This window comes from Neolamprologus brichardi, chromosome 23, assembly GCF_056152115.1.
Source record: "Neolamprologus brichardi isolate AB-2024 chromosome 23, ASM5615211v1, whole genome shotgun sequence".
Taxonomy (NCBI): domain Eukaryota; kingdom Metazoa; phylum Chordata; class Actinopteri; order Cichliformes; family Cichlidae; genus Neolamprologus; species Neolamprologus brichardi.
In genome coordinates, this window is record NC_142125.1 from 21,809,802 (window position 1) to 21,832,101 (window position 22,300).

General features: G+C 40.2%; 1 protein-coding gene across 3 annotated transcripts in view; it reads left to right on the top strand.

Annotated features, from left to right (window-relative positions):
* Positions 1 to 22,300, top strand: part of LOC102777466 (uncharacterized) — a 79,458-nt gene that overhangs the window by 39,650 nt on the left and 17,508 nt on the right. For 2 of the 3 annotated variants that reach the window (XM_035908587.2, XM_035908589.2), the window contains exons 3-5: positions 2,319 to 2,382; positions 16,728 to 16,911; positions 19,243 to 19,317. In XM_035908587.2, coding sequence (XP_035764480.2) covers positions 16,770 to 16,911; positions 19,243 to 19,317 — 217 coding nt within the window. In that variant the 5' untranslated portion in view covers positions 2,319 to 2,382; positions 16,728 to 16,769. Of the gene's footprint in view, positions 1 to 2,318; positions 2,383 to 16,727; positions 16,912 to 19,242; positions 19,318 to 21,600; positions 21,826 to 22,300 lie in introns of all 3 variants that reach the window. The other variant, XM_087836894.1, reaches the window with a different exon arrangement.

A 22,300-nucleotide genomic window follows, 5' to 3' on the forward strand; every position in this document is an offset into this window, starting at 1 on the left:
TATTTTATTCTCAAACCTAATTTGTATTTATTTTATTCCAAACAGAAGTGTTTATTTATTATTCCGAAAGCTCGAGACAGTGCCAATAGTTCAGTGATATTTTGTTAAATTACAATGTGGAGACTCTGCAATAATTTAACAGAAGTGCTTATTTTTCACTTGAAATTCATTTGTGGTCATTTTTATTAAGATATTATTTATTATCGGCAGAGAATAAAATAAAACCTGTCTTCCAATTCATTGCATTTGTGTGTGTGCGTGTGTATGTGTGGTAGAAGTATCGGTTTTTGTACTCTGTATCGGCAAGTATTCAGATCCAAGTATCGGTATCGTATCGGTTTGAAAAAATTGGTATCGTTGCATCCCTAAAAGACATATAAACAAACATACAGAAATGAGTTTCCATATAATTGAAAGTATAAAGTCTTTGCGTGGGAAACACTGAAAGTTCACCTGTAACTCAGAAACTTTAACTATTTATAATAAAAATCTGCTGTCTGTACAATTTACATGTGGTTATAACCTTAAACTGCTAAAATAGCAGTATAGTTTTCAGCAAGCATTAGTAAATACATTTCCTACTCTGTGCATCAACTGAGCAGACGAATGAAAATGTCTTAAATTACAAGAGACCTTGTGGTTTAATTTAATAGCTAAAGGCTAAAGCTGATAAGTTGAGCATGACCACACAATTATGGGTTAATAGCATAAGCACAAAAAAATTACTGTCGAGCAAGACAACATTAATAACAGTGGCATTGTTCTGTCACTTGCAGAGTTGTTCTTTCTTTTTGTCGTTTATTTAAAAAAAAAAAAAAGGAAATATTTGACTTTCCTCCTCTGTGAGTTATCTTTTCCCCACTTTTTTCCCTCTTATTCTTTTACTCTAATAACTCACCCCCCCCCCCCCCCCCTTTCCTGTTTGGAAAATCTCTTCTCCCCTCCTCTCTCTCCTTCATTCAGCCCTCTGTTGCATTCGGTGTCTCTCTCCGAATGCCTGTTTTTGGCTCCAGAACTCCCCCACGGTCCTTTGACACTGTTTTAATGTTAACAGGATGCTCTGTGTTCTGCCTCCTTACAGTCCCAAAGCAGAGCAAACATGCAAATCTGTGTTTCTTCATGGCCGACTTAAGCTTTAACTCATCCCCTGGCTCAGCCCCAGCGCTCCGATCCAAGAATTTGATAAATCTTAAAAGCAGCTCGCCATGGAGTGCGTCTGTTTGGCATGCACGCTCTTGTAATCACTTGTTTGTGGAAGATAATTATTTTTGATTTATTCTTTAGAATATTATCGTCCCTACAATTGAATTGGAAGCTATCCTAATGACTTCTGTTTCTATTTTTTTATTTATTTATTTTTGGTTGCATAAAAACTGCGACCACGTTGTAGAACTTTACACAGTGAAAATGTATCAAAGAGTTTTTCGTGTCAGTCTCCAAACATGTTTGTTTCTGCTGTAAAGTTTTAACATGGGCATCAATGGATATTGACTCGCCTTTGGGGGCACCCTCAAGTGGCCATTAGAGGAACTGCAGATTTGGTGCTTTTGATCCACATCTGCTTCTCTCAAGAAATGAGAGTTGTGCTTTAGAAGTGCTGATAGTTGGTTTTTGTCAACTTTTACCAGAGCCAAGCTAGCTACAATTTCGCCATTATCACTTCTAACGTATGCTAACCTACACCTTAACCCACTTACCGTACAAAGTTACAGATTAAAAGGAAATCTTGCTTTTTTGAAGGAAACCAAACAGTACGATCTTGTTAGAGAACAAAAGCATTTGTTTCGTATGGTTTTGCAAAAGAAAGCATGTGCAATAACAACAACAATAAAACAATGCTTGTAATGACACTCAAGCCCATAATGAGAAAATAAAACACCCAGACAGGCAAAAAATATTCACACGTGCTGACACTGTGAATAGATTAGATCATCTCTGGCTTTGTTGTTGTGCATCAGCGGCGGCTTAAAAAGAGAGGAAAGTACATGCTGACGATTGGATTAACGCTGCCGGCAGACTCCAGGTGAAAGAGCTAAGCTGCTGCGTGCACGCGTGTCTCACGCCCGGCTGCTTCAAGCACAGTCCAAAATGAAAGCTGTCATGTAGAAAACGCCCCTCATTTGATTCAGGACGAGCTAGACAGGATTCAGAGGTTTAAATGTAAAGATGTTGGTGAATTAAAGCAGCTTAGGCTTGTTTCTGACCCAGTGACACACAGCTCCTCTTTTAGAGAGAAGCATGTTACAAGTTAAACATTTTTTCCACAGTTTAATGATGTCCTAACATGTATTCTTTTCTTTCTTTTTTTCCCCTCACAGAGAAGACCCCTCAGCTCGTCGCTTTCCCATCTCATTGATCACCGACGACAGCTTTTCAACTTTGGTAAGCCAACACAGTTTTGACATGAATTCTTCTCAGTATTTTAGTTAAAAACACAGCCTCAAACGTGTTACAGTAACATGTTTGAATAAATTCATGAATGGCTGATGAGTTATTTCACTCCAGAACAAAGAACATAGACACAGTGACTCATGCTGTGAAAAGCACGGCCACTATAGGGGAACAGTCGGCTACAAACATAACGTTTTTCCATACAGGACACAGCGAGGGCCCTTGTGAACATAATAATGTTACCCACAGCTGTCTCAATGATATAAATACCATGCTAATACAACCTGAACTACAGCAAAAAAACAAAAAACTTTACTTAAAAAGAATTTTATCCACTTATTTTAACTGGAAACTGTGGCCTGCTGCCAGATTCACTACTTCTGCTCATATGCCCCCATGACATTTCACACTCAGTTTTCCCATGACTCATGGGGCCTCTAAGTGACTGCACTCAGCCAGATGATTAGCTTGACTATTGTCAAATATATATATATATATATATATATATATATATATATATATATATGATAGAGGGGGAATTATGCTCACAAAGAAGAGAAATGATTGTTTGCGTCGGTGTCATGACGGATATTTTTGTACGCCAAAAAGGAGTCATTAAGCTGAAAGTCTAATCTTGTGTTTTCCCGCTGATATGTGTTTGAGTGGCGTCACAGAGAGAGAAATGACAGAGCGAGCGGCAGGACGGAGATTTCATAAACATTTGTTTCTATATCTAGCTTGTGTTAACAACGCACTCGCTCCTAAGCAACGACTTCTGGATGCATTTGAGCTGTGTTTGTTTGCGTGAGCCGGTGGGTGTTTGTGTACGTGTCAGTTGATTTCTAGCAGATTGTGTGCGTAGGTGTAGGTGTATACAAGCGCGGTAGTGCAGTAATTGGCATCATAATTCACGTCGGTTTGGGTAATAAAGAGAGGGCTTGGGCTGACAGACAGGAAGTTTTGAGAAACACGGCGGCGAGCTCGTGCTGTGTAAACATGTCACAGTTGTCCTGTTTGTCCTGGCAGCCGTTTGTTTGATGTGTCAATAATGGAAAGTTATTCAGTTCACAAGTGTAATTCCAGCTCTTCATGATCATGAATGGTCCACTGTCTACTTGGTGGGCACGGTAGGCTGGTAGAGATTTATGAGGTGCCGTAAGGGACATTATTACTGAAACGCTCTCACACACACTACTGAAACGCTCTTACACACACAACTGAAATTTTAGCTCTCACACACACTACTGAAACGCTCTCACACACACAACTGAAATTTTAGCTCTCACACACACTACTGAAACGCTCTCACACACACTACTGAAATTTTAGCTCTCACACACACTACTGAAATTTTAGCTCTCACACACACTACTGAAATGCTCTCACACACACTACTGAAACGCTCTCACACACACTACTGAAACGCTCTCACACACACTACTGAAATGCTCTCACACACACTACTGAAACGCTCTCACACGCACAACTGAAATTTTAGCTCTCACACACACTACTGAAACGCTCTCACACACACTACTGAAACGCTCTCACACACACAACTGAAACGCTCTCACACACACTACTGAAACACTCTCACACACACTACTGAAATTTTAGCTCTCACACACACTACTGAAACGCTCTCACACACACAACTGAAACGCTCTCACACACACTACTGAAACACTCTCACACACACTACTGAAATTTTAGCTCTCACACACACTACTGAAACACTCTCACACACACTACTGAAATTTTAGCTCTCACACACACTACTGAAACGCTCTCACACACACTACTGAAACGCTCTCACACACACTACTGAAACGCTCTCACACACACTACTGAAACGCTCTCACACACACTACTGAAATGCACTCACGCACTCCACTGAAACCAGAGGCATTTCCACTGAACAGGAAGTTGTTTCCTGACAAGGAAACTGATGGAAAAAGTGGTATATTTCAAAACACTACAAGGATGTCTACTCAGCAACCTGCTAGTACAGCAGTTCACAACCTTTTTTGTGCCACGTAAACAATATAAAAATTTTAAAAAAAATGATAAATACCATGAAAACCATGAATTTCAAACTCAAGCCTCAACTCTTGCGACCCGGTACCAAACGACTCACAGACCGGTACTGGTCCAGGACCTGGGGGTTGGGGACGGCTGTGCTTGTAGCCTAAGTGAAGCAGCCGCATTACTTAACAATATTTTAGCTTCCTTGAATCAAGGAATGGATTCAAGGTGCAACAGGGAATTTGGCAATTATGTCCTGTTTCCCCTAAGCTTTTTATATTGGCAACTCAGTTGTTAACACTATTAATCAAAAATTCTAACGACATACAAGGAATATCAATTTTTAATAAAGACTTCAAAATAAGTCAATTCACAGATGATACATCTATGTTTTTGAAAGATAAATACATGGTAGAGAAAACTAAAGCTTCTCGTTTATCTCTCAGTATCAAAAAATGTGAACTTCTCCCGATTCATACAAGCTCTGACTCCTCAATAGCTTTGGTTAGAGTTGAATCTAAAGTTAAATATATAGGGCTGATAATATCTAAAAAACCCAATTAGCAGAAAAGACACCAATATTTCTAACTGTATCATCGAGATGAAGAAATCACTTGTTACCACTGGTTAAGCAGAGACCTCGCTTTTTTTGGCAGAAACATCCTATCTAAAGCTGAAGGCATCTCCAAATTGATTTATCCTTGTCACTCTCTATATATCTCCTCTAAAAGCATTAATAAGGCTAACACAGTTATTTTCGAATTTTTGTGGAGGAATAAAACCCATTACATATAAAGATATCAGCTTGTGAAGGAATACAATAAAGGTGGTATCAAAACTCCAGAATTAGAATTTATGGATGGCACCCTTAGAATTAAATGGTTAAAATCTTGTCTGTCACAGCCAGACTCTACTTAGCTCCACATCCTATGATCCTTGTTTAATAAAATAGTATACAGGATTAGACTTTATTTTGAAATGTGATTTTGCGGTAAATAAAATCCCCATAAAGATATCAAACTTTCCAAAACAGACTGTGCATTTTTGGGAAAATGAGATTTACCCACAACTTCTCCCCATAATTCAACCTTATGGAATAATAGGGTAATAACACTTAATCAAAAATCAATTTTCAAGAGTGACTGGTTTGAACAAAAAGATTATATTCATAACAGATTTGTTGGATGATAACGGTGTAATTCTAAGTTACCCAGACTTTTCAGAAAAATATTGTCTAAACTGTTCTCAAAGAGAATATAACAAATTTTGTGAACTGGTCCCACTGCCTCTGCTTCATTTGATTAAAATTTTTATGATATACAATAATTTCTCATCAGTGCTCCCAAATTTATTGCTAGGGCAATGTCAGCTGTTTGATAAAAATGCAATAAGAAATTTGTTAGTAGTTTCTTCAAAGACAAAAATATTTCATAGTTACAACAGAATGGTTACATTGCATGGTTCTAATTTAGTTATTTCATATACACTGGATAAAGCATACTAAAAATTTATGAAATAGCCTATTCTACCTAAAGTTAAAGAAACACACTTTAAAAAAAATTAATCCTGTGGCAGAATTTCTAAAAAAAGAGATTTGGCTTTGAGGTGGATCAGTGTTCTTTTTGTACTGATGAAAATGAAACCCTAGAACATCTTTTTTTTTTCTATGCCCTATCACACAATGTATTTGGTGCAACTTAAAAAATTGGATTTCCCTAAATATTAATGATGTGCCACTATTTGAATTACATCATAATTTTTTTTATATGGATCATCTAGCATTGGGTGTCTCAGACATTATTAACATCATCATACGTTTGAGTAAATATCATATCCATTGTGTTAAATGGGGGAACGCTAAGCCTTCTCTCCCTGGTTTTATTGATGATTTTAAGATATTTTTTTCTTTGCTAAAAAAGACAAAAAGCACATATGCCAAAAAAAAAAAATTAACCAGGATAATGCCCGTCTCCTGCTATTCTAAATTTTGACTTATGCTGAGGCTAATATATTTTTAAGTAATGCAGCTGTCTCACTAAGACTAAGCTGTCTAACTTATCGTTCCATGATTCGATTCAATTCGATTCGATTCGATTCAATTCAATTTGATTCTGGGAAATTTTGACAGTCAGCAATATTATAATTCAGATCAGTACATTTACATATTTTTGTATCTAAAAAAAGGAAGCTGACACACGCAAGACTTTATCAAAGGTGTAAGCGTCACAGCAGATGCCTTTGTGTAAAAGTAGCTGAAGATAAAACACAGAAAAACATGAAGGTGATTTTTCCTGGCCTGGGATTTTATAAAAAATATTCTGCAGTACATCAAAAACGAAAGAAAACCATTAATCAACATATGAACGTTACCTCTCACGTTCCAGCGGTTTTATTAGAGACACGGCTAAGCGTTTTGCATTTTGCATAATTTTTAAATGTTTAAATTTGTTCAGTATTGAACGGCAGAAATAAGATTTTCTTTTCGGAAGTATGTAAAACGAAAAAAAAACAGCGGCCGACAGTGCTGTAAACAACAGTAGACTTGTGCGTAACAAGCAAGCAAATAATGCAGAAAACAGATTTTTAGACGGGAAACTGTTCTTGAAGTACAGAGAGAGAGAGAAAGAGAGAGAGAGAGCTGTGCATGACGTGTGATTTTATCGTGGTGGAAGCAAAACAGTAAACGTCAGAGGGAATTTATGACGATGTTTATGTGAAGCGCAGTTTGGATCTTCTTTTGCTGCTGGTTCAGTCAATATTGTTTGGAGAGAGATCAAACTAACAGCTTTAGAATCAGCGCAAAAACGGCGTGAAAACAAAGCGCGGACCGCCGACAGATCAGAATCAGCCAGCTGTTGGCTTTCAGCCCCGACCGTGTCCTTGCCATCGGGTGAGAAAGGCGACATCCCATTGATTCTGAACCGCGGGTCCGCACTGTGTGTTTACGTCTTTGTGCAGAATCCTTGTTCCTGCTCTCATTTACTGTTTTAGCTGTTTGGTGGTTGTTGAAATTTTGTGAGGTTTCACCTGAGATTCTGGCATTTCGGGCAAAATTAATTTATATTAAAAAATTGATTCAGGATTTTAATGAATCGATTTCACGTTATCCAAGCCAGAATCAATTTTAATTGATAAATCGATTATAAAAACCCACCCCTAACTAGCAGGTTGCTGAGTAGACATCTGTGTAGTGGTTTGTTTGAAATCTACCACTTTTTCCTTCAGTTTCTTTGTCAAGAATTAACTTCCTGTTCAACTGAAACGCCTTCCTGTTTAACTGAAATGCCTTCCTGTTCAACTGAAACGCCTTCCTGTTCAACTGAAATGCCTTCCTGTTTAACTGAAATGCCTTCCTGTTCAACTGAAACGCCTTCCTGTTTAACTGAAATGCCTTCCTGTTCAACTGAAACGCCTTCCTGTTCAACTGAAACGCCTTCCTGTTCAACTGAAATGCCTTCCTGTTCAATTGAAATGCCTTGGTTTTTCAGTAGTGTGTGTGAGAGCTAAAATTTCAGTAGTGTGTGTGAGAGCGTTTCAGTAGTGTGTGTGAGAGCGTTTCAGTTGTGTGTGTGAGAGCGTTTCAGTAGTGTGTGTGAGAGCGTTTCAGTAGTGTGTGTGAGAGCTAAAATTTCAGTAGTGTGTGTGAGAGTGTTTCAGTTGTGTGTGTGAGAGCGTTTCAGTAGTGTGTGTGAGAGCTAAAATTTCAGTAGTGTGTGTGAGAGTGTTTCAGTAGTGTGTGTGAGAGCGTTTCAGTAGTGTGTGTGAGAGCGTTTCAGTTGTGTGTGTGAGAGCTAAAATTTCAGTAGTGTGTGTGAGAGCGTTTCAGTAGTGTGTGTGAGAGCGTTTCAGTAGTGTGTGTGAGAGCGTTTCAGTAGTGTGTGTGAGAGCTAAAATTTCAGTAGTGTGTGTGAGAGCGTTTCAGTAGTGTGTGTGAGAGCGTTTCAGTAGTGTGTGTGAGAGCGTTTCAGTAGTGTGTGTGAGAGCGTTTCAGTTGTGTGTGTGAGAGCTAAAATTTCAGTTGTGTGTGTGAGAGCGTTTCAGTAGTGCGTGTGAGAGCGTTTCAGTAGTGTGTGTGAGAGCTAAAATTTCAGTAGTGTGTGTGAGAGCGTTTCCGTTGTGTGTGTGAGAGCTAAAATTTCAGTTGTGTGTGTGAGAGCGTTTCAGTAGTGTGTGTGAGAGCTAAAATTTCAGTAGTGTGTGTGAGAGCGTTTCAGTAGTGTGTGTGAGAGCGTTTCAGTAGTGTGTGTGAGAGCGTTTCAGTAGTGTGTGTGAGAGCGTTTCAGCAATAATGTCCCTTACGGCACCTCATAGAGATTTGCCTCCACTCTTTAATACCATAATAAAAAGGAAATAATAAGCTAAAAAAAAAAAAACTAAATTATTAGCACTGAACCTTCAGGAGATACAGCCAAAACGAGCTTTGATGTATTTCACAGCTATAGGGCTTCGTTACCCTGTCTTTAATTAGCATAGTTTTCTTTTGTTTAACTGTCTGTCAATATGTGCGTATCTGATAGTGATGGGTCGGTCGCGAACGAAATGGCTCTTAGAGCCGGGTCTTTGACGTGAACGACGCGAGCCGGCTCCTTATCGCGAGCAGTGGGGGTTTTTTTTCTTTCTCTCACCCTCTCTCTCGCACTTTTTTCCCGCTTCACTCGCATGCGAGCCTTGTGCTTTACGCTGGGCAGAGGGGGGAGGGGCGGTAGTTACACTCAGTAGCACAGGAACAGCGCAGGAGGGAGAGACAGAGAAAGAGCCAGGGACAATTAGAAAGGTATAGTAATCATCCACAACTATTTTCAGTTGCAGATGATAAAGGATTCAGAAAGTTTATTCATGCAGGCCCATATGACAGAGAATATGCATCTTCTTTTTGTTTTCATATTTTAATTTATATTTAATTGTGTTGTGGTTTGCAGTGTTTTGTGTTGTTTCACTTTAAATTTGTAAAAGGAAAAAGCTGAAAATTTAAATAGTTAAAATTTGAAATGTAAATAGTTGATTTTTGTATTATATGATTTATTTATTACATTTTATGTGGAGTGAATAAATAAAAGTATATTTACGGTGGCCCCTAGAGACAAAGCACATACAAACTTCAAATCACGTAAAAACACGTAAAACTCCGAAGCACGTAAAAACTCAGAAGCACGTAAAAACACGTACAAACTCCGAAGCACGTAAAAACTCCGAAGCATGTAAAAACACGTACAAACTCCGAAACATGTAAAAACTCAGAAGCACATAAAAACTCAAAACACGTACAAAAGACAACAGAAGTGCTCCAGGATGCTGGGCGCAGTGTTTGTTTGTTACCTAGTGGCTACACAAGCCAGCAAGTACCAACGACCGGATTTGGTGTGTGGTAGTAACAGGTAAATGAACTTTTTTTAAAAATTATTTAAATATATATGAGTGCCTATGTATAAATACACAAACAATACACACATGCTTTCAATTGTGTAATTTAAGTGATCTAGTAGCTCTGCTTTGGAAGTTCAGTTCATGCTAGAAATGTGTTTTGGAGTTTGTACGTGTTTTGTCTCTAGGGGCCACCGCATATATTTATATATAAACATATATAAATAAAACCACTTTTTTTTTACGTTAGTAATTCCTTTTGTGCATAATTTTATATTATTGTTAATAATAAATTAATTAAAGCAACAAAACAACCTGAAGAGCCGGTTCGGAGCCGAAAGAGCCGGCTCTTTTTAGTGAGCCGAACGGATCTCTAAAAAGAGCCGGAAATCCCATCACTAGTATCTAAACAATCCGGCTGTAACCTTTTTTGAAAAGCAAAGGGTGTGGGAAACGACAATAGGAGCCAAGACTAAACTGGAAGGGTTGCAAGATGATGATTTCTTTTGTTGATTATTTTTTTAATCAAAGCATGAAAGGCGTACATTCTTGATTTATTTCTCTTTTAAATTCTGCTGTGTGGTTTTTTTCTTACTGTCATAGCAACTAAAGAGTCTACATGCAAAAATATATAATTAATACCACACCCATTAGCACCACCAGCAGCATAAAAGCCTAAAATGACATCAAGAGCCCAACCTGTAACCAGCTATCAGGATATTGATGAGTTAAATGGTTCTGCTCATCCCCCCTTCCCCCCGGATCCTGCAGGCTCTGCTGACCTCTTTGTGGATCCATAACGTGGTCAAAGTCACACTCCTCTACTGGTCGCAGTGGCTGTTATATCACCATGGAAACAATGACATCACTGCAGGATGGGGCTGATGCATGCCAGGGAACATGTACTGCTGTGATGAGGTTGGGGGCTGAAAATAAAGGGTGCAGAAAGCCAGCAGTCGCTTTCAGTTAAACTCAACCCTGAATTGCCTTAAAAGGGGGAACATCAGTTTGTAGGTGTGGGTTACTTAAAATGAACTGCATAGCACACATTAATGAACTTACTGTTGTCATTGTTTTTGAGTGAGGAGCATTTAGATTACATAAAGTGAATATATTGTCATGGTTACTATGATGATGACTAAGCATCTGTATGGGTTTGTTTGTGTGATGAACACATATCAGTTCAGGCTACATCGTGTTTCGGTGACAGCTGCAGCAGGCAATGTGTTTAACTAATGCACATATGTCCAAATTTGAAGGATTTTTTTCAAGCTTGGAGAAATTTTGGAAGGGTCAAGAAAATTTGCTCAGAAATTACTAACAGTAATAATAACTTAAAATTAAGTTAAAACCTACCAAGTATAACTTACATACACCAGTTAGACATCACATTATGACCATTGCGACAAGCATAAGGATTTGAGCAAGTCTGACAAACTGGCCAGATTGTGATAGCTAGATGAATCGTTCCGAGCATCTCCGAAACTGCAGCTCCTCTGGGTGTTCCCAGTCTGCAGTGATCAGTTTCTGTTGAAAGTGATACAAGGAAGGAACAGCACTGAACCAGAGACAGCGTCATGGGTGGCCACAGGTCAACGATGCACATGGGCAGCTAATGCTGGCCCGTATGGTCTGATCCAGCACACAAGCTACTGCATATCAAATTGTTCATCACAGCTTGTTGCAGAAGAACGTGCATAGCCACAGATCAGTCAGAGTGCCCACGCTAACCTCTATCCACCACAAGTTCCCACAATGGGTACATGAGCAGCAGAACCGGACCATGAACGATGGAAGAAGATGGCCTCGTCTGATGAATCAGGTTTTCTTTTACATCATGTGACCGGCAAGTGTCATGGTTTGAAAACTATGGGTCCTCCCATCCAGGTGGATGTTACTTTGACACGAACTATGTATCTTAGCACTGTTGCAGACCATGTGCACCAGTTCATGGAAACAGTACTCCCTGCTGGCTGTGGACTCTTTCCGCAGGATAATGCACCCTGCCACAAAGTAAAAATGGTTCAGGAATGGCCTCAAAATTCCCCAGATCACAATCTAATCTAGCATCTGTGGGACGTGCTGGACAAAAGTCTGATCCATGGAGCCTCTACCTCAAAACTTACAGGACTTATCAGTCAAATCAGTCATCCAGTGTTGTTATATTGTCCTCTTTAGTAAGTATGTGGACATGTTGAAAAGTTTATTGGTAAAACTGTATATATGAACCCCAATCATTACTGACAAATTAAAGAGGTTTAAGGAGAGTTTGAGGAGGTTATATCCTAAAGTACCACAATTTTACGATCCCTTTTGAGGAACAACTTATCAGCGGTGGGGAGGAAGAACTCCCTTTTAACAGGAAAGAGTCCTTCAAGAGACCCAAGAGCTCGGGGAGGGGCAGACATCCACCATGACTGGAAGAGTGTGATGGGGAAGAGAAGAGAAAAAATAGAGCACCGAGACACGAGGCAGCAACATAAACGATGTTTTAAAAAACTAAGTAATCGTCAATTGTTGAGTTTTATGAGTCGATAAAAATCTTATTTTACCATGTATGAGTCTAGCTCATCTTCTTGGCAGGAGATACATGGACAGATCTGGATCTGTGACCAAAGAAAGGGAAGGAGTCCCGGATACAGTCACTTAGATCTCTTGAAGCAGTTATTTGATAGGAATGCAGATACATAGTGATGTAAACACACCAAAAAGAAAGGCTGGTGACATTAGTTTTTGATACTCAGGTTATTGTTTAATGTATTAATAAATAAAAAGTAGGACACAAACAACCTTGAGCTTTTTTACAGTTTCATTATCACGTGATTTAAAATATTTAATGTATTTTTAATTGGAATATTTTTTTACTGAGTAATATCAACATTATCTAGAAAATAGTGCCTCTGAAAGAAGTGCTAATATAATCTCAGTGCACTTCTACCCTAGTTATTACGGCACTTAATCTGTAAGGAGTGGATATCACCCCTGCCTCGTGTTCACGGCTGTGAGTTTGTGTGTGCGCGTGCCTTGCTCATTGTGCTGCTCTCCAGCATTTACACAGTTCATTCACACTTCGCTGAAGGCACTCATTACGCTTCATACCCCCCCAGCCCCCCGCCACATGTTCTGCTGAGTCAGCAAAACATAATCTGTCCATCTGCTGCCAGAGGAGGAAGCCACTGGATTCTGGGTTGATTACAGATCACGGGAAACTTTTTTGTCCTTTAGTACTTCACAGTTCTTCTGTTCAGTGTGACAGTCAGCCATCATCCAGTGCACCAATGCGCGTGTAACAAGCTGATTTGCTTGAAAAAAGGCACGAACAATAGATAAAATATCTATATCTCTATAATGCGTTCATCTCATACAGATATTCAGTAGATACTATCGTGAGATTAGTCTGCTCGAAAGCAAATAGAAGAGATTAAATGATACTGTTAATCTGTAGTGTGGTGTAGAAAATCTTACCTAGTGACCGTGCTGATCCTAGCTGCAAACACAAAGGTTCTCCAACACACACACATTCAAACACACACTCGGCCTCTCCCACAGAGGATTAAGGCCAGGTTGGCCTACTGAGACAGGCTGCCAGAGATTCCATCCTCCATCCTAAATGGATGGTGACATTCCGATGTGAGTGGCGCTCTACGGAGGCATGATGGGTGACCCAGATTGGGGTGGGGTTGGAAGGGGGGATGAGGTGCAGACAGGGAGGGAAATGTGGTGGGATTAGAGCTTGGGTGGTGTGATGAGATGCTGGGGGTGGAAGGTAGAGAGGAGCGCAGCAGGGGGTCATGAGAGCGAGAGACGATGGCAGTAAAAGAGGAAAGAAAGACGAAGAAGAGAAACCCGCTCATGTCCAATTAGCCTCAGGCCTGCTGCCACACCTTCTCTTCTTCTTCTCTGTGAGCGATCACGCTGGAACGTTTCATTTAAGGCATCAAACTCGAGATGTGATGGAATTTGACGGATCACTTTTGACTCCTAGTGCTGTTGAGCTAACCCTCTAAGCATTAGAAAAATGTGATGGTCCTCATGCTGTGCTATTGCTGTTAGGATTGTATCTAAAAAATGCCTAAAAATATAAAGATCAAACTTCATTTTGTTGTACTTTGTCTGTTCAACCCTGCAGAGTGTATTTCTTAAAGTATGTTGTGTCTTAAAAGGGAGGGATTGCTGTGGGAAACATGGGAGGAAAACCGTTATAGGGCTTTTCATCACTGCAGAATACGCCTCATTTAATCTTCTAATCTTTTGGTGTTGTGGTTGGAAAATAGCCACTGCAGACTTTATCCCTTTCTAACACAGTAAGACTGGTAAACAACCAAGGGGAACCGGTGCGAGAGGGCAATGTCGAATCATGTCAAGTGTACGAGGATGACAGGGTATGCCTGGAAAGCAAGGTCTGGAGAATTGGCAAAGCCAAACAACAGAAAAAAACAGAAAATTTGGCGTGACTTCAGTATAAAGTGTTACTTAAGTCCAAAGGTCACAGAATAAATTAAGTATAATTCTAATCTGGGTATTTAAAAAAATCTGAATTTGCTTGGTTATACACTCACCAAACACCATATTAAGACCATATTAAAGTAATAGCATCACAGAGTTGTTATTTCCAACTACTCATCCATGATGAGAATCTCCAACTCCACCACATCCCAAAGATGCTCTACCAGACTGAGATCTGCTGACTGCAGGGGCCATTTGAGTACAGTGAACTCTTTCTGACACCTGATGGGTGTGTTATGGGTACACTGTGGACATAAATGGATGGACATAGTTAGCAGCAATACTCAGGTAGGGTGTGGTAATTAAAGGATGCTCAGTTGGTACTAAGGAGGCCAAAAGGTGCCAAGAAAATATCCACCACATCATTACACCACCAGCCTGAATCGTGATAAGGCAGGATGGATATATGCTTTTATGTTGTTTAAATCAAGTTACATCTGAATGTCACAAAAATTGAGACTCACCAGACCAGGCAACAATTTTCCAATCTTCTGTTGTGTAGTTTTGGCAAACCTGTGTGAACTGTAGCCTCAGTTTCCTGCTTAGCTGACAGGAGTGGCACCCAGTGTGGTCTTCTTGAGATGCTCTTCTGCATGCCTTGGTTGTAATTCTGAGTATTTGAGTTACTGTTACCATCCTATCAGTTCAAAGCAGTCTGGCTATTCTCCTCAGGATATTTGCTCTTTCATACCATTCTCTGTAAACTGTAGAGATCATAGTTGAATTGAGGATGCAGAATGGAGAACAAATCACCTTTCTTCCTCATTTTGATGTTCAGTTTAAACTTCAGCAGGTTGTCCTGACCATGTCTGGATGCTGTTTAGAAGCACACCAATCCACACGCATTTCTTGAATGTCTTTGCTGTAATTTTATTTATCAGTATCCTTCAGAAGTATGGAAAAAATACATGTTCTGCCCCTAAGGTCAATGTGTAATTTAATAGTACTGCAAACAGGCAGTACTCTTTAATTGAAGATTTTAATTGGCCCAAACTCTGTAAATTAACCTGTTTTTTACTCAACGTCTTTATTTAAACAGCCAGGGTTTATGGCATTCCTTTGCAGGGATAATGTGTGAATGCCAGGTGTGGCACAATATTGCTGAAAAAAAAGCTAAAAGCAGGTCAGAGCGGTTCTGAACCACCATGAGCACCATGTGGCTGTCAGCGCACCAGTTTTCTTCCTTAGCAACAGCTGGGACTAGACTGAGCCCTGGGCTGAGATTTTCAGTCTCAGACAGTTTGGCCTAGTATCTTTGAGTGTCAGTAGGTCTTCCTCCTACTCCTTCTTCATCTCTTTCTCTCCCTCTCTGTCTGAGCCTCACACTGCAGCAGACATTAGCCCCGATCACTGCGGGCCTGTCATCATGCTGCAGTGTGGGAAAGGAGACAGGAAAGGAGTGAGGATGAGGCGACACAATCGCTGGTGTGATGGTTATTTTTATTGCATAGTTTGGGAGTATAATAGATGTATTAACATTCTGCTGAGAGTCTGACTGACCGACCCATCCACCCGCCTGCCTGCATGAAGGTTGTGCCTCAGAAGGGAGAGGAAGAAGAAATTAGTCTTCTTGTTGGTTTGTTATGATGAAATAATTTGCAGCTGCTTGTTTATAATGATCCTGTTTAGGGAGGCTGGCAGTCACGGGAGGCAACATTATGTGTTTGCTCTGGAGGGTAAAACATAGCTTTAAGTGAGGCTGCGTGCTTGATTAAAACGTAGATACTTCAGCAGCACGTACTTGAATGCAACAAAGCTTTTTGTTATTGTAATTGGTGGAAATGTGCTCGCTGTGTTATATTCCGAGATTTGTGCCCATACTGAGCACTTGTTTGCTACTGAATAGGGTGAGCCTGTCAAACCCATCTGCCGGACGCCCTCCCCACCTACCCTTAAGGCCCGTTGTGGTTGCCATGGTAACAGCCTCCTTATGGGATATCAAGGGTGTGTTCAACCACGGTGTCATAGCCTCTCTGCAGCAGAGTGTCACATATTTTGGATTAAAAATTGAGAGAATTTGTTTGTTTTTTACTAATCACCTGCTTTTTTTTTCCATCCCTGCACTCTGTGGGGCTAAGGGGGGGAGGCAGAGGGGGTTAATCCAAATAATCGTACAATGAAGGCATGTATTTTATCAGGCGGTGTTGCCATATACACCTTTATGATAAAAGCAAGACCAAACAAAGAAACTAATGAATTGTGACCAATGAGATGCACATATTCTCCCTCCTGTCTCAGCACGTGGATGCTGAGACAAAGGCCGGCCGGTAAAGGATCAGCGTAGCACACTGCTCCCTCTAGTGGCCAATTCTGTAAACTTCACCACGCAGGGGGTTTCCTCCTTCTTATTGTTGCAGCAAAGACTCATCTCTGCCAAGACTCATCTGTTTATTATTATTATTATTATATAATACGTTGTCTTTTCTCCCGCCCCCCACCCTTAGACACAACAGGTGACCCTTCCCCTCCCCGGTTTCCCAGCAGGCATGGCAGACGGTCAGCAGCCAGAGGGGCACTGGGCCTCCAACGGCCAGGAGAATGGCGAGAATGGCTACTCCGCCTACAGCTCGACCTATAGAGAGAATGGATACCACAGGGGCGGGGCGGCTGCGCATCCTGGGACGTCAGGTAGGCGCGCGGTGTGTTTGCGAGCGTGTGCAAAAGCATGTGCATGCAAAGTTGTATCAATGGCATTGATTGGACTGCCTGCACACACCACCAGATGGGTCTACAGCTGTGAGGATTGTGATTGGCTCCATCATGCTGGGCAAGAGCAGTCAATCCCATGAAGGCACTTGAACAAATTAAAGTGCTGAACATGGACAGTCTGCTGTAGCTGTGTTAACAAAGGCAGAAGGACATTGGGGAAGGTACAGTGATGGCTCTCTGGTGGGTGTAAAATTGGTGATTCCCATAGGGTGTTAAGTGGAAGGATCAGCTCAACTCGTCTGACAAAGTAGAATTACAATAAGATTTAAGAGAGCAGTGGACCGGATTGAAATTGAGCACAAAAGTTAACAAATATCAAAAAATGAAAGTAGCCAAAAAGGGGGAAAAAGTTATCAAAAAAGTTATGATTATAAACCTACTAGGCTATAGATAAACTGTCTCGAACAGTTATAATCATCATCATCAATCAGCAAATGCACAAAACTGAAGGGTTAAATTATTATATAATTGCAGTATATAATTATACTGTGAAGTCTTGAGCCAGCCTCTTTTCTTTATATTTTACTAGGAGAATGGGAAATAGGTTCAGTGATTTATTGAAATGTCCAAACATCCATGGAAATGCAGTAAAGTTTCTAATGAGCTTGAAAGTCGATATTTGGTGTGACCAGCTTTATTCTTCAGCTTTATTCTTTTCTAACATTTATGATTTTGGCAGTGAGTTTAAGATCATTGTCATGCTGAAAATGAAGCTGTTGCCAATCGACTGCTTCAATGATGTTAAGTTCCAGGCTGTGGAGAGGCCAGTCAATCAAACGATGAAGCTGCTACCAATCAGATCGTTTCCAGATTGTATTGCACAGTCAAAATCTGATGCTACTTTTCTGTGTCTACATTTTGACAAGACTTCCAACACCACTGGCTGACATGCAGCTCAAACCACGACAGAGCCTCCACCGTGTTTCACAGATGGCTGTAGATGGCTGTCACTCTCGTTCCTCTCTACTGACCTCCTCCATACATAGTCAATATTTTAGGGTTTGGGGTTTGTAAGCCTGATACTTCTTGTTTTGCCCAGTTTCTTCAATTATTTTTAAGGACACACTGCACACCATGATGAGATATGCAAAGTTTTCAAAATCTCTTTGGGAATCACATTGTTGGTGCAAAAATACTATTTTATGAGAAACTGTGTTATCTTTGGTATTTTTCAGAGATTCAACTAAAGAAATGAGAACAAATTATGTGTTTTTATGACAGGCTGCTAGTAACAAAGTGTCTAAAGATACAATTTAAAATTGGCTCTTTGCCAAGTTGTCGGTTATATGTAGACACAATACAACTGGTTCATTCCTTGAGTGTTTTATGCTCGAATGATTCACAGGTCAGTGTAAGTGGCTAGCAAACAAAAACATTCCTCTTAAAATGGTACAACGGCTGGACTGAAAACGAGTGGAAAAAGCAGCCAATGTCCAACTAATCACTTGAAAGTCCTTCAGAAAACCTGGAGAACTATTGTTCAAGAGCCCTTTAAAAATAAAAATTAAGTCTGGCTCCATTCGAAGCAAAATATAAAGAAACAAGGGGTGGCTTTAAGAGTTTTGCAAAGCACTATACATTGTTTAAAGTGTCTATTCTCAACCAAATTAGTTGGCTGCTAAAAAAAAAAAAAAAGACAACATTAAAGAGACAGCATTACATCTACATGGAAACAGCATCAAGATCCACTTCTCTGCAGTCCAGTGACTGCATGATATCAGGGTTCCAGCAATGTTTGCTGCCAATAAACAATTAAAGTGTTTACTAAAAGCATTCATAAAAAGTTGAGCTGAATAAATAAATACCAAGAAAACTGAATGAATAAACCCTGAAAACAGACAGAAAAAAACTAGGCAAGAAATAAGCTTGTAATTTAGATAATGCAGTGCTACAACACCATGTTAGAATTTAAATGAGAACCAACAATATTTATAGTATAGTTATAGTTTCTCTGCATCATTTGGGTAAATTAGTGACTCTGTTTGCATTTATCCTCAATGGGCAGCAAACAAAAGGCCCAACTTATTAAATCTCAGAGAAAGCGTCCAGTCTTGTGCTGAGCACTTACCATTCATGAAGCACACACAACCTGCCAAGATCTGAATTCAAAGGGAGACCTCACAAAGAGATAAGGTCAGCAGAGTGAATCGCCTTCATTTCCTTCCTCCCATCCACGTCTTGTCTTCCCGGTGTGTGTCTCTCTCTCTCTCTCTCTCTCTCTCTCTCTCTCTCTCTCTCTCTCCTTCGCAGTGGATGACTCAGCCAATTTGCCTCCCTCCCCTCCCCCCTCTCCATCCGCTGAGCAGATTGGGCCCGTGGCACAAGGTACACCTATACACACTTAAAGCCAATCCAGGCTATCCAGGTTGACGGTGTGAATGGCTGTGAGAGTGGCACAAATGTCTCTAAAAGACACCCAAACACACTTGTCCCTAGGATTTAAAGACAGGGCACCCTCTTCCTCCTCTCTCTCTTTCCTTTTCCCCCTACCGTTTAATTTCACGGTGCTCTGTCTGCATGCCAGCTGATTGTCATATCATCTTTAAGGAGTTTGGAGCATGCATAGCATGCCGCCCTGTCCTGTCCACACTCCTGCATTGGTTTTAAAACACATAACAGTTAGTTGAGTCGTGAACCCCGCACACAAGGACTAGGCAATACAAACACTCTTCCTCCATTCAGGCAATGGTACATTACCAGCCACTGGAGTCCTTCATTTCATTAGTCTGCTTTCCACCCCTCAGCATCTCCTCTGTTGTTCCCTATCTCACTCTGTGTATTGATTTTTTCCAAGTCTGACTTTCAGCTCTTTAACATATCTGTGTGTTTCTTCTTGACATGTGGCATGCAATTACAAAAGTCTAGCGTTGTATAGTCTCACTGCATGGTTTAGGGTTAGTTCTCTACTCCGTGTCTGAAATTTAGATCTGTGGTGCAAAATAATAATCATAATAATGAGATATGCTCATAGACTGTATTAAAAAGATTGAAATAGCCACTTTGACAGCTGGTTTGTGAAGTAATGCTTTTTTTTCAGTCATTGCCATCTTAGATTTTTGAAACCTGAGGTGGCAGAGAATGAATCTGACTCTGAACCACAATGTAGGCCCCACGCTTAATCATACACTGATTTCGTGTAATGTTGACTTTAATGGCTTTTCTACTCAATAAGAATTTAAGCTAGTACATGAGACACCACACTCTTCAGGAAAATGTCTGTTGGGGTTGTAAAAGACGTGACAAATACGGTTGTTATTGTTCCATCTGCTAGACGAGTCGCCCCCTTCTGGCCAACAGGTTTAAAGTTATACTATCTAAAATTTGTACCGCTAGATCTCAGTAAATTGTAGATTGCAATCAAGGATTGATATAGGACAAACATGCTTTAGTCATCAAAGACAGATAAAAAATGTTAAAATTAGACTGTACCCCATAACCGACGAGGCTGGTCGACATGTTTCTGCTTCTGTGTGTGTAAGAAGTGCAATGTTGTACACACTATATTTTAAGATACTTGAATAATATCAACACTTAGCAATAAATAAGGAAAAAGAAGGAAATCTAATACAGTCAATTAACAATCAGTTAAATATTTTGTAGTCACCTCAAAAGATTTGTCCACTGTTCACCTGTAGTAAGTGTTCTCACATGGCAAAAGCAACTCTGGACCAGATCGCCCCATGGTGTAGGCAGTTAGGCCACTGTTTACCTCAGCTGTCAATGCTGGGTGAGAGGCATCGTGCTTTATTTACTTTGAAGGAGGCTGTAAAACTTTGTGAAAGGAGTTCAATACAGGTCAGTGAATCAAGGAAGCTCATTTCTCTCCAATGACAGTGATACTGAGGTCAGTTATTGAGGATATCCTGAAATTTTATGTTAGTGAGTGCTGCTGTTAGCCTCACTTAGCCGCTATTAGCCTCTGTTACCTGCTGTTAGTGAAACTTTCTTTGAAGTGAATGTAACATTGTTGGACTCGGACACTTAGTGAATAAACTCTCATACAATGTAAGAACCTAATCAAACTGTTAATCAGAAGGAAAGTGTGAGTTTTATTAGCCTATAACCAGCTGTTGTTATTTTTAGCCAGCTCATTATCAGGTGTGGCCAAATATGTAAACCGTTCTTCCTAGCAACTGCATTTAAGATGGTAGGGTGACATGGCAGCTTCCACAAACCAGCACCCAGTCACATGTACTTTTAATAGCTTAATAATAACTTATCTATGTATATTTATAAGTACAATATCCCTTTTTTATATTAAATAACCTCAAAATACAAATACTGACTTAACTTTAAGGCACTTTTCCGACACAGAGGCTATGCCCATCTTTTTTACGTACCGTCTATGAATAAAAAGACAGATGGCTTAGAGTTTTATTAAGGATTAATAAACTGTTATATACTATTGTAGTAAGATGCTGTAACCGCTTCTACATCTAGTACACAAACCGTTAAATATTATGTATTTAATTATAAAGACCAAGCTAGAAGTCATGTCGATTGCATCCCATGCATCTCCATCAGAGCTGAAAGTATCTTGTAAACCATGTAATCCCAGTTTTGTCATCCTCCATGTCTCATCTATGCGTCTTCCTTCCCTGCCCAAAGATGATAAAGTAGAGGTTGTCAGTCAACAGCAGGATGAGAAGGAGGAGGCTCCAGAGGAGCTCAACAGTCACCAAGAGGATGTGACATATGAGCAGCCAAGAGATTTGCTCTTAGAACAAACAGATTATTTAACAGAGCCCCAGGCTTTGGGCTTCCAGCAAGCCCAAACCCCTGAGGCCCTCAATGGAGGAAGTCATCAAGGTGATCACAACCCATCACAAAAAGGTGTGTGTGGTTTTCTGTGTGTGCATACAGTTTGTGTAAGGGTACAGCGTGAGTGTACGTCTGCCCGTAACCTATTTTGCATGCTCCTCTTGTGTTCTGTAGCGGGTTCAAAAACTCTTAATGAACTGTAATGCAACTGAGGCTTTGCTGCCAGCCTTCCTGCAGCTTTGTTGCTCTGAAATCCTTAAGCTTCCGCTTCAATACCTGAAGTTGCAAAATGACGTGGCAGCATTTTGAGTTTGTGCTTTTTCATCCAAAACATTACCATTTGCTTTCCATCGGAGCGACATCAGAACGCCCAATCAACCATATTACAGTTGATCCATTTCTGCACCTTTGTATTGCCAGCTACATTGCAAATGCAAATATCATTGTCTAAACTGTAAAGCCTTGTAGATGTAATTGTTGCTAGAATTATTGCTCTTTATATTTTTTATGTGGGTTTTGCTGGAATATTTGTGTGTGAAGCAGCTGT